This window comes from Amphiprion ocellaris, chromosome 15 (assembly GCF_022539595.1).
Source record: "Amphiprion ocellaris isolate individual 3 ecotype Okinawa chromosome 15, ASM2253959v1, whole genome shotgun sequence".
Taxonomy (NCBI): domain Eukaryota; kingdom Metazoa; phylum Chordata; class Actinopteri; family Pomacentridae; genus Amphiprion; species Amphiprion ocellaris.
In genome coordinates, this window is record NC_072780.1 from 4,829,711 (window position 1) to 4,843,239 (window position 13,529).

At 35.8% G+C, this 13,529-nt stretch overlaps 1 protein-coding gene across 5 annotated transcripts in view; it reads left to right on the forward strand.

Annotated features, from left to right (window-relative positions):
- The window catches only part of cgnb (cingulin b), a 30,096-nt gene extending 21,821 nt beyond the window's left edge, over positions 1-8,275 (forward strand). For 4 of the 5 annotated variants that reach the window (XM_023261081.3, XM_035943913.2, XM_023261082.3 and 1 more), the window contains 7 exons: positions 1,154-1,315; positions 3,089-3,178; positions 3,294-3,377; positions 3,464-3,582; positions 4,439-4,547; positions 5,071-5,234; positions 7,097-8,275. In XM_023261081.3, the coding sequence (XP_023116849.2) occupies positions 1,154-1,315; positions 3,089-3,178; positions 3,294-3,377; positions 3,464-3,582; positions 4,439-4,547; positions 5,071-5,234; positions 7,097-7,229 (861 nt within the window). In that variant the 3' untranslated portion in view covers positions 7,230-8,275. The other variant, XM_035943914.2, reaches the window with a different exon arrangement.
- Positions 8,276-13,529: the final 5,254 nt, after the last annotated feature.

Consider the following 13,529-nt stretch of genomic DNA (forward strand, 5'->3'; position numbering starts at 1 on the left):
AATCTTGCCAAGTCTGTTTGTGTTGTTTTTAGTCAAAATGTCTCATCCCACTAGATTTAAGATAAATTCACTTAACTAGTGACATTTCAGCAGATGGAGGGACTTGTTTTAAGACAGTGCATCTTAAATATCTTGTTAAGTCAAACAATCTTGAAATTATCTTGTTTTGAGTTGTATTTTACAAAATTCAAAATAAGTTTAATGCATCTCACATTAGGAGGTTACATGAAAGCAAAACTCTATTTTTGAGTAAAAAACTGCTATTTTTTTTTTAAGCATGTCTGGCTTATTTTAAGACACCTAAGCTTGACAATCCTGGTAAAATATATCTTAAAGTAAGTTTTCCCAGCTAATTTTAAGATCTCAGTATTCTAAATATCATCTCTTATTTCAAGAAATCTTACCAAGCCATTTTTCACTTGTTCTATTGGCAGATTTTTTTGCTTATTTCAAGGTAAAAGTTCCTTGACATAAGTTTTTTTTTCTTGTTTTGAGAGGAGCATTTTTTCCAGTGTGAGTCTCCCTTTAGCACTATCATCAGGTGAAACTTTTAATTTATACTATACTTTGGTTAATGATTAAATACCTGCAAAGCAGAAGGACATTCCCATCAGCTTCAGCTACACTTTGTTTTGCTATTAAATGTTAGCATGCTAACACACTAAACTAAGATGGTGCAACTGACATTAACATTAAATCAGCATTTTTTTTTTTTGAAGGTAAGTTTTGCTCATTTTATGCCTTTATTGGTGCAACCAGCTGGGATTCAAACCAGGGACTGTCTGCTCTGTGCATTATCGTCTATATGATCCATATGGTTGCCATATGGTTGCTACTGTGTCGTTGTACCTGCTAAACATAATGTTAACGTTGTCGCTGTAGGTTTGCATACCGGACATACTGATATGCATTAGTATCAAAAAAATGAAGACAAAACTTTGCCAAGATATGTAAGAAGCTGAAGGTTTAAATATAATATGGAAAAACATCTTTCACATGCTGGAAAAGCACATAAGTTTCTCAAAGTGCAGCTCGGTTCTAAAAAAAAAAAAAAAAAAAAAAAAAAAGAGCATGTATGCCCGTCCAACTATAACATACTGCAAGATTGGGAGGGTTATTCCATAAATAACAACGTCTTGCATCCCTCTTCCAGGTTTCCCGTCTGAAGAAGGAGCTGCTGACTTGCAGCGAGGAGAGAGACAGCGCCCAGCTGGAGAGAGACCTCCTCAACAACCGGCTCAAACACTTGGAGAGCGAACTAGAGTCGGAGAAGAGCACCCACACCGACCGTGGCCGGGAGATCAGAGGCCTGGAGGTGAGGCGTCAAGGTCGAAGGCCACGACCCGCAGAATCTAAAGGTGGATGAGAGTAAATTAGGGATACAATGATGTGTCAGCAAATGGAGTGACATGAGGTGACAGCGGTGAGGTTGGAAATATGAGACACTATGTGCTTATTTACAAAATTACTGCTCTAGCAAATTATTTGGCAGAAGCATGAATAAAAATAGGAATACAGACAGAGGCAAACACAAGCAGGCACTCGTACCTATATTTGTTCAGTGTGTGTGCATTCCTAAACCCAAATAAATATGTAACAAAACAAAAAAAACACAAGACAAGGCAAAACAGAAAGAAGGGTAGTTTACATATAGACCAGATCAGAAATATTGTCCCTTACAGTACGCCATCCAGCTGTATAGCGATGGTCTCATAGGTCCAATCCCTCATCATAAGTACAAACATACAAAAGAATAAATACTAATTTAGAAACATGTGAAAGCCTGTTATTCAGGAACTGTAGGGAAATGGAGTCGTTTGACGTAAGAGAAGAATGGAGCCCACATTACAAGAAATCTATTTATAAACCTTTGAGTGTACCTTTTCCAATTTTATGCAACCTAAAATGAGTTCAGGGAGGGAGGTGCAGAGGACGTCCATCGTATCAAAATTAAACGTCTAGCCAACAGAGAGGTAACGGCAGTTATATCGTTTGTTGTTTTAGTCAATTGCAATGTGAGAGGGGAGATCCCAGACAACACAGTTAGAAAGTGGGGTTCAATTGTTTCTGATATTGTGTCAAAAATATTTGTCCAATAGTCCATGAGTGATGGGCAACACCAGAACAAATGAAGATGATTTGCAGGAGACTGGTTACATCTTATGCAACTAGGTTCCACCTCTTGATACACTTTATAGCAGAGGTGTCAAACTCATTTTAGTTCAGGTTCCACATTCAGCCCAATTTGATCTCAAGTGAGCCAGACCAGTAAAATCACAGCATAATAACCTATAAATAACTACAAGTCCAAATTTTCCCTTTGTTTTAGTGCAAAAAAGCACATTCTGAAAATGTTCACAATTAAGGAATTGGTTTTTTTTTATAAAACATAATGAATAACTTGAAATTTCTGAAGAAAATGAATTTCAACAATATTGTGCCTCAGTTTATCATGTACACATTCTAACTTACACTTTACAGGGTTTTACACTTTCACAGAGGGTCTACAAAGGCAAAAAACATTTAGCCATTTGGAACTGAACAATGTAGTATTTTACTTTATGATCAAAACAACAACAGTCAGACAAAAACCAACAATAGCAAGACAAAACATTAGAAAAATGAGACACAAAATGACAAAAACGAGACATAAAACAAAAGCAAGAAACTAAATGACAAAAAAATGGACAAACAATGCAAGGGAGACTAAAGGGAAAGACAAAATGACAAAAAATAGAAACAAAATGAAAAAAACATGAGACAAGCAACAAAAATCAGACAAAAAACAAGATAAAATATTACAAGAATGAGTATGATCAAAACAACTTGCCATCGTCTAGAAATTACTTTAAATTTATGGTTTTACAAATTTGCAGTCTACAGTTAATGTCTTCTCTGTAATTTTTACACTTTGAGGGCCGGATTGGACTCTCTGGCGGGCCGGTTTTGGCCCCCGGGCCGCATGTTTGACACCCCTGTTTTAGGGAGTCTTGCCTTGGTCCAGTGTGTCCTATGAATGATTTTACATCGTAAGAGTCCATGATGGGCACAAATAGAGGAAGTGTGTTAAGTGTGTGTGTCTCCACAGGATAAAATGAAATCACTGGAGATCGAGCTGGATGAGGAGAGGAGTAGCGTGGAGCTCCTAAACGATCGCATTACCCGAAGCAGAGATCAGGTGCAGCATGGAGACATTTGAATGCACATGCAAATAAGCGAGAGGCACTTCTTCGTAATGATGTGTCTGAAAAGTCTCCTTTGGCTGCCTCCTCATCCTTATTTTGTGATCTCAGGTGGACCAGCTTCGCTCAGAGCTGATGCAGGAGCGATCAGCGAGACACGACCTGGAAATGGACAAGAGTGCACTGGAGAGACAGGTGCAAAGGCAATCACACGGATATTTAGAACGGCTTTATGTAAAATCCGCGGTTTGTTGACGTCATGCTTTCGCTTGCACTCCCAGGTAAAGGAACTGAAGTCTCGTGTGGCCGACATGGAGGGGCAGCCTCGGCCTTCAGCCGGAATCACGCTGCTGGAAAGCAAAATTCAGGAGATGGAGGAGAGACTACGCAGTGAAGAAAGGCACGACTGAACATACATGACCTTTCAAAAACAAAAAAGTTCACTTTTTAAGGACTGTTTAACCCTCCTGTTGTCCTCATTTACAGGCACCAAAAAATATTGTTTCCTTGTCTGAAAAAAATCCAAAAATTCAGCAAAAATATTCCCCAAATTTTTGATAATTTGCAAAATTTTCAGGAACAAAATTCCAATAATTCCTTAAAAGTTTCTCTTAAAAATTTTATTTACAAAAAATCCCCCAAATTTGGCAAGAAAATTCTTGCAAATATTTTCAAAAAATGAGTAAAAATCTTCCAAAAAAAATCCTAAAAATATCTAAAGTGATTGCATATATACATTAGTAAAACTTCTAATATTTTTTAAAGAACATTCACAAAAAAATCAACCAAAATCCAGTGAAATTTGCTGGATTTTGGTTGATTTTTTTGTGAATGTTCTGAAGAAACATTTTTAACATTTCTTTTTTTCCACGAATAAATGTTCAAAGATTTCTCCAAAAATGTTGAAAATGTGGCCATCAGAAGTTTCACTGTGAAAATATTCTTTTTTTTCCCCCACATTTTCAAACTTTAAAACGGGTCAATTTTGACCCGCAGGACGACATGAGGGTTAATAGGTTAAAGTTACTGCTCAACATCTACACTTCTATTAAAATTTACTATCAAGCTTTGTTTACATGCACATGACAACCAACCTGCATCTACTTTACTGTTCTCACTAACAAGAATACCAAGAAATCCTCTAAGAACCCAGAAATTACTGGTGAAAACGAGTTTTATTTGCCATAACATAATCAAAAACCTGTAAAGATGACTGCGCTAAATTGCCCTTTTATTGTGTGATTTTGTCCATGCAGAGAGAAGGCCAGCATCCAGGCGGCTCAGAGACGAGTGGAGAGAAAACTGAAGGAGCTAAACGCCACATTAGACCAGGAGAGAACCCAACATGTTGAGCAGAGAGATCAGGTAACGATCATGGTTGGGATTCAAGTTAATCTTTAGTGTTTGCTGGTTACATACTCAAACTGGATGCATTTTTTTGAAGGAGTGACACTCTTGATGTGTTTACAGTACAAAGAAGTTGGAGAAAACAGCTAGTTAGCTTAGTAAAAAGGCAGAGCTTTGCTAGTCAACATATAACCAGCTCTAAATTGAAATCAGGTCATCTTTATTTATATAACAGACTTTGTGCTAATGTACCTGCTCGATGCAACTTTAATAGTGTAGATAACCTGCTGTTTAATCATTAATGCAGCTCAAACAGCAGCTCATTGCTTCTTTACATAAGACTAATCTCATCTGTGCTCCTCCTGATCCAACCTCACTTGGTCACCAGAACGCTCCCTGACCTCCCCGTCCCCCTCTGATCGTCTTTCTGCTGCCGTAGCATCAGTCACTGCTCCCCTACCAACCCTTTAACCCCCCACCTGTCCAAACCCGTGACCTCCTCTGTCTCCCCTCTAACCCCCTTCCTCTCCCCCCCATGCAGCTGACTCTGCGGGTGAAGGCCTTGAAGCGTCAGGTGGACGAGAGCGAGGGCGAGGTGGAGCGTCTGGAGGGGGTCCGACGGAAGGTTCTCAGGGACCTGGAGGAGCAGCAGGAGCTCCAGGAGGCGATGCGGGCCAAAGTCACGGCGCTGGAGGCCGAGCTCAAGTAGGATTCAAGTCCCAACTCCATGAAATAATGTTGATTTTCATGAAAGACAGATGTAGGTCATTCTGCCTGATTTCAGCTTTTTTTATTTATTTATTTACCTTTATTTAACCAGGAAGTTCCATTGAGATTAGAGATCTCTTTTACAAGAGGGAGCTGGCCAAACAGCAGCCATACAAATAATAAACAATAAAACAATAAAACACATTGACAGCCATTCAAGGACAGTGACCTCTTAAAAAAAAATTGACATCCTTCCTTCATTATATTCTTTATGATATTCTTAAACTCATTAATAGACATGAATGTTTCTAGTTTAAGAGTTTTTTGAAGATTACTCCATGACCGTGGTGCATGATGGGAGAACGCTGCTATCCCAAAGTCTGTTAGAGTCCAGGGAACATTCAAAAGCAGCCACTTGGAGGTGTGCAGTTGGTGACTACTAGAACTGAAAGTGAGAAATTCGCTGAGGTATAAATGCCCCACACCATCTTCAGCTGGACTGATTGTTTTTATTTTAGGTGGTGACTATTGATGATGTTGACCATGTGTAAAATCTGGGCTCATAGGTAGCATCAGTTCTTAAAGAAAGTGGGATCATGTCGATTTTTGCATCGTTTTCTTCATTCCAGTCTGTGGAGGATGGACAAAGTGGCTTATTTCATCAAATTATTTAAAGCACTATGAGCTGGACGACCATGATTCATCTTCAGTCCAAAAGTCCATCCACTTAGGACCACTGTTGGAGTGGCTTCATCCATCATACCTGCTCAATGCATGTTCGAATGTTGGCCATAAATGCAAAAAAACCCAACATTTCAATAAAAATTTTTTGTCATAAAGTACACTGCACATAAACACACATGATCAATATTGGAGCATCACACTTAGTAGCAAACCAACCAATCAGGCAAAATGACCCCCAAAAGCCACAGGAGCCATAACTGGGTCATTCCACCTTAATTTACCAACCTGCAAAAAATGTTCATGCCTGTTAGTAGTAAAACGTCAAATTTTTGGTTGCAGTGTTGTAATTTTTTGAGTTAAAAATTCATAAAAGGGAAGATTTTTGTCCATTTTTGCATCATTTTCTTCACCCTAATCTGTGGAGCTTGTTCTTTGAGCCATAACTTGAAAAATAATGTAACTACAGTCCTGAAATTTTGCATTTTGTACCACTTTTCATAAAGTTATTTGAAGCATTATGAGATGGAAAACCTTTTTTTTTTTTTATTTTAGACCAGTAACAATATTATATAACTCTTCCTGTTGGGACCACTGTTGGAGTGGTTTCAATCATCATACCTGTTCAATGCGTGTTCGAATGTTGGCCATAAATGCAAAAAACTCTTACTGATGCCAATCACAGGAAAGGAAATTCAGTCTTCTAGAGTGAAAAATGAAGGTTTTATGGTTGGTGGAATATCAGAGTAGAAAAATATTTTTTGACCAACCATCATTTAACTGGTTTGTATTGTTGTATTAAAGCAATGTTGAACCATTGAAGACATATTTATATTTATATATCAGTGAACCTGCAAAATTTCAGTCCTCTGGCTACATTATTTCTCAAATTATGTGACTTAATACATTGATCCACAGATTAGCACGAAAAAAAATGTCGCAGCATCAAAATTTCTTTACAAAGTGTAACTTAAAATCTAACTTTGACCCCAGATTTTAGACATCAGACAATATTCACCAGTTTACAAGAAAGTCTGTTAGTGTGCAGATGATCAGGCATGGGGCGTTTGAGGCCATGTCAGCGGCATCCATACACTAGGGGGCACTCTGTAGCAAGTAGCCGGACCCTGAATGAATGAAGGTGTGGAACAGTTGATGGATCTTCTGTCTCCTCTCAGGCGGAAGTCTCAGCACACACATCGCACGGCTCTGGGCTCGACCACTCTGAGCTCCGAGGAAGAGGACGGTTTCTATGACAACAGCATCACCTCCATCCTCAACGAGGGTCACCTGCAGACCACCAACTGCTAGAAGAAGACGACAACTTTTACACAAATGACCTTTTCTTGTTTTCAGATTGACTCGGGGCATCCGGGCCTCGTCGTGCCCTACAAACTCTCCTCACAGTTGCTCTTGCTTTTATTTTTAGTGCAACAGAGACGAGTTGTCAGGGTAATTAGCATTCTTGAGCCTTCAGCTGTGATTGCTTCACTACTGTCCTGTGTTCTTCAGATCTTTCTCTGCCATGTTGAAGAGAATGTTTTACTTAATGTGCTTTTCCAAAAGCCTCTTTTTTCTGTGTGTTTATTGTGTTGAATATTTCCTGTGGCATGGTTTACGTTCAGGTCACACGGTGGATTTCAAATCACCTCTAAACCAAAAAATGACATATTTTTCTTACAGTTTCTTATCTGCTCGTGCATGATAACTTACATCTGTCAGTGTTGTTGTTAGCAGCTCCAAGTGTGTTAAACGTGATGGAATTTTTTTATTTTTACCTTTTAAATGTGACATTTTACTGTATGGGCTGCTTAAACTGAGCCTATATTTTTACACTGTATTACCTGTGCAGACATTTTCCTCAAGACAATCAAATATAGTAGCACTGTGTCTCCTCAGAGATGAAACTCATCACGTGGTTGATATATCGGGATGTATTCAGCTTGGTTCTCACGCATGTCTTCATTCAGATGCCTTAAAGAGTCTTTATTTTGATGTTGTAGCCGCATGTGTTGTGTTTGTAGGCTGCTGCTGCTGCTGCTGCTGGAATGATTTAAATAGTATTTCATATGCTTGCCTCTGTACTTTCCTACTGGAAGCATCATTAGCGTAGATTTGGAAGCGTTCCACATTTCTGTTATATTGTATTCCTGCTAATGATGTTTTGATGGTGTTAATGCATTTTAACAGGCCGCTTTTAAACTTTGCATTGAGGAAAATTACAATTTAAATTTAAAATGTGTTTATTAAGCTGCTGGTAACGTTTGACAGGCGCTTTGTAAGCTTTACAAACAATTTTTGACAGAAATTTTAGGCAGATTTTGGACCTTGTGTACAATAAAAAGAGGAATATTGTATTTTTTTCATTGTTTAAACTTCTTTTATCATTTCATTTTGATTCATTTATGAATTTTGGTCTGTTTTGGGGACATTTTAAGCATGTGGTGATGCAGGAAATAAAGGAAGACATGCTCAGAAGGCTAAAGAAAATACAGGTTAGTTCAATTTCAAGTCAATTTTATTTATATAGCGCCAATTACAATTCAAATTGCCTGAAGAGGCTTGACAGAACCCATATGCCTGGACCCCCAGAGCAGCTCTAAGGCGACAGTGGCAACAAAAAAGTGAACACTAGCATATGTTTGGCTTTCTGTAACAAGAGAAGCACTAGAGAGCACAGTCGCATTCACAGCAGAATGCGGCCATTTTGGATGTGTCACCATCAAACAGGAAGTGCTGTTTAACTAGCCTCTACATGTTCCAATCTGCCTCAAACTTTACTAGTGTGGCGTTCAGCCCTCATCACATTCATAGGCCGATATACACGCTCAGCTGCAGCGCCACCTGGTGGACATGCGTGGGATAGCTGGGGACCAAACCAACGCTGCTTGCAGCTTTAATTGATGCTTTTCTTGCACTAATTAGTCATTAAATATGATATTTTATCAAACCCGAAGAGTATATTCCTCCAGAAAAAGGAGGTTAGTGGTCCAAGTGAGCTGCATTAAGGGACAATTCATTAACTTGCTAGAACATATTCATCAACCTGGAGGCTCTTTGAGTTACAACAATTCAAGTTTTTTGTATGTTTTAATTATGGTAACAGCTTGAAACATCTAATTCTAGGGGTGCGCCCAATGAATCATACCTGTCTTCTTTATATGTGTCTCTGAGGGAGGAGTTAGTTAGCAGGCATGAAAAGGAAAAGAAAAAGTGAAAGATAAACGCACATTATTAAAGATTATTCTTCTATATTGTGTTTCATGTTAAACTAAAGGTTCTACTGAGGAAGTCCAATAAGAGAAGCAATAATCATATGAGTTGTCTGTATGAGGTTCTGCTGGATTTCTTGCTTTTATTCAGAAACATGCAGCTGTTAATGGATGAAACGGAGATGCAGAATCTTGTACAGTTGTTGCGGTGGATCTTTTTTTCCCTTCTTTACCACAGATTGTCCTGAAAGATTTAAGCACACGCTCGAACTTGTGCAACATTTTTCATGGGTATTAGTGGTGATCGTTCAGCCAAAGTACATGCACGAGAAAACACAATTATTTCACAATTTTACACACTGACAGTAGTTGTTCTGTGGTAAAAGGTCAGTATTAAGGCTGCTTTGCATATAGTTTTGGTAAAACATGTTAGATTATGGGTTATGGGTAATTTGTCACAACATTCAGAGATTTAATATTATTACATTAATGACAAATTGCCACAGTCAGTTTGGAAATTCAGTAAAAGTGCATTTTGAATATTGTTTGATGTTGATTAATCCTTTTTAAACAGAAGATAGGAACGTAAAAATTAAATTATCTGAATTGAAATCACATTGCAAGCAAGATTAAATATTCCTAGCTGCCTTTAAATGATGAATTGATGTAAAATCTCAACAGAAGTTTGTTCATTTTACTGCTTTTTTATGCAATCACCAAGAGAATTTTGTTCCACTTGAAATGGCTTGCTGGTCTCACAAATCAAATATATGTCGATTAAATTTCACATATAAATTTGATTAAAATATTCTGTCAGCTTTATCTTTGGTACCCCAACTTAATATTCTAAGTTTGAGGAACTCTGAGGCAGCCAGGTTACAAATTATTCTAAGTTCAAGCAGCTTTTTTTCATTTTTACAGTGCATATTTAAACTGGAAAGATTTGAAACTCGTGCAAGAATTCAACGTGTGCAAGTTGAGCTTCAAAGGCTAATAACTTTACATGTACCAACCGGTTTAAATAAATCAATAAACCTGAGGTGAGTTCACACCTGCACAGAGATACAAAGAATTCAAGATCAAGGCCGGCCGCCGTCCTGCTGTTTTCTGTCTACAAAGCAGCTTTCACAGCACTTCCTGTTGCCGATTCCACAGGCCTGATGGTGTACAAAGGCTGTTTCAGAGTTTGTCAGGCGACTAACAATGAGAAATATGTTCAGCAAGATCCAGATCCCTTCACTGACTGCTATAGGCTGGAAAACACAGAACATTTCACCTCATCGTAGCTGATTGGAGACAATTATGGCAACATAAATATAATGTATCCAAGCAAATCTTAAAAAAAAAAAATCCAAACTTTAACTCCAATTTAACAGTTTTTATTCATGACGTTACTCTTCATCTTATTGTATCGTAGACTTTTTGGTGTCTCAGTTGTATGGAATCACGGGAGTGCCATAATAAAAAATAAATCTGTTAAAAAATAAGGAAATAGATGTGTAAATATAAAGAGGAATAAATGAAAGAATAAATAAACAAAGGGAAAATGGAAAAGCAAAGACAAAACTTATCTTTATATTTCCATATTTTTAAATAAGATATTTTTTTATTTATTCCTCTTGTTATTTACACATTTATTTCCTTATGTTTTAACAGGTGTATTTTTTATTTATGCTTTTATTTATTCCTCTTTATATTTACACATTTATTTCTTTATTTTTAACAAATGTATTTTTAAAAATGTATTCTTCTTTATATTCACACATTAATTTCCTTTTTTAATAGATATTTTTAAAATTTATTTCTCTGTATAGTTACACATTTATTTACTTATTCTTTAACAGATTTATTTTTATATTTATTCCTCTTTATATTTACACATATATTTCCTTGTTTTTTAACAGATTAATTTATTTTTTGTTCCTCTTTATATTTGCACATTTATTTGCCTTTTTTTTAAACAGATTTTTTTATTTTCATTTATTGCTCTTTATATTTTCACATTTATTTCCTTATTTTTTAATAGAGTTATCTTTTATTATGGCACTGCTGTGATTCCATACAGCTGAGTGTGAACTGAGCAGATTATCCAAATTGCTTTAAGAAGTCCCTGTGAGGCACAAACAGTTCAGATGTCAAAGAGAAAAAGAAGAAGAAGAATTGAGGCATGACAATCTGTTTCACAGATGTCTGGAGTAAACCTGAGGGGACGATTACTCAATGAAAAGACGCTCAAATGACAGCAGTTTCAAAGCATATCTGACCTTAAAGATAAACACTATAAAGATTAGATCATATTCTTACAAAATGTCAAACCTCAGTGTCCTTTTAGTTCATTCTCTCTCTGCGTTTCTCAGAACAATCCAGCAGCGAGCTCCTTTTAGCTCGGGCTCAGTTTTTCCCTGCAGAGACACAGACTCTGTAATCCTTAGTTGGTTTACTGTAATTACTGAAGACATCAAGCTGAACTCAGACAACCTCCCAGTGCTTCTCCTCAGCTCCTCCAACTTCACAGGCTTTCCTTCTGTTGTCTTTAATTTTAAAAAAATAAATGTAAATGTTACATCAATCGAAGCTGATTACAGACGCTGAATGATGGAGTGTTTGTTTGGATGATCACATACTTGGCTGCACATCATATCATTTGGTGCACCAGAAGTATTAGTGGGATGGAAATGTGGTTGTCAGTCAACATGTCAAGGGCGTCTTCTACATCGAACAACTCTTAAAACACAAATGAGGCTAGATTTGCATGTAAGCGCAATACAAGAGATGACTTGCACAACTTTTAGAAAGGACATAAAAAACCAGAGATATAATTGCGGGACTTTTTGTAACATCTGCCTATAACCAAACACCACATGGCATTTTTACACAAAGATTCTTCTAAATATTATAAATACAATTGAGCAAAATTGAAATTTATTTCTAAAGATATTGTTAGCTAATTAGACGGTGGTTGTTATTAAATTGGGACGGTTATTTAGTTGACATTTTAGTGATATTCAGTCATTTTTTATTAATAAATGATTGTTTCCATAATAAATAATGACAGAATTTGTAAAGACATTATCATAATGAACATAAAAAACATTAGTTGTTTTTTACTTTTAATAAAAATGTATGCAAGATGTATCCCATGGATTTCAAAAGTCCCTCAATTATATATTGACCCAGTAATTTTATGAACTTTTTGATGTTCCACTCTTTCAACAAAGGCTTAAAATAACATCCACACTTTACATTGTGCCATAAACGAAGGTGTGACAAAAGCTAAACCATTATTTAACAAAGCTGGTGTGTGTTTGCTTTGGGTTGGGCCTTTTAAAATGATCTGTCTTTTGTATTTACTATGAATCCATTTAACTGAAGCGGTTCCTCACACAAAGCATATGTGCTGCGTTTATTTACAGCAGCTTATTGTTTTCCAGTGATAAAGTGACAACTTTTATATTGTTGGATGTCACGGAACAAGTAATGTAGAAGTTATGGTCTGAAACCATGATGTAAACCTGAATTACATAACATGGTAGTGAATTAGCTGAGCATGATTAGATGGTTCAACCAGATTTGGGGATTAGATGCTAGTCTTTACATTATAATGGCTTTTATTTATGGCTACACCTCCTTAACCCTGTAATACCCACTGTTGCAAAAATACTGCTTCAGTTTTAGTTTTATTATTATTACTATTATTTATATATCTATATCTGTTATTTTTGCAATTTTTTTGCTAAATTTTTAAAAATATATATTCGTTTTTTTTTTTTGCTGATTTATACACAGTAAAAAAATAATTTTATATTCAGACATTGAAAGAGAATTAATTGGCTGTTTTTAAAAAATACAGATTTTTTGATGTGGACATTGTCTACATTTTGTTTTGGTCTATTTATTTATTTATTTATTACCGTTATCATGTAAATTAATATTTGTCGTGATTTTTCAAGATATTATCTGTATTTTCACATTTACATATTTTAATTTCAAATAATTGTAAATATCTGCAAAATAACAATATCTTTTAGTCATTTACATACACTAAGAATAGTGTAATTTTATCGTCACACATTAAAAAAGGACAAATTTCCATTCATATATATATATATATATATATATATATATATATATACTTTTTTAAAAATAAAAATTCAAAAAATTTAATAAAAAAATATAGCTTGATGAGGACATTAATATATATATAAAATTTTATTTATTTTTTATTTAAAAAAAAAAAAAAAGAATATATATATATATATATATATATATATATATATATATATATATATATATATATATATATATATATATATATATATATATATATATATATGGGTCTTCCAGGGTTAACACGAGTAGCAACATGGAAACACTTATGTTAAAACTAAAGCTCCTCTCA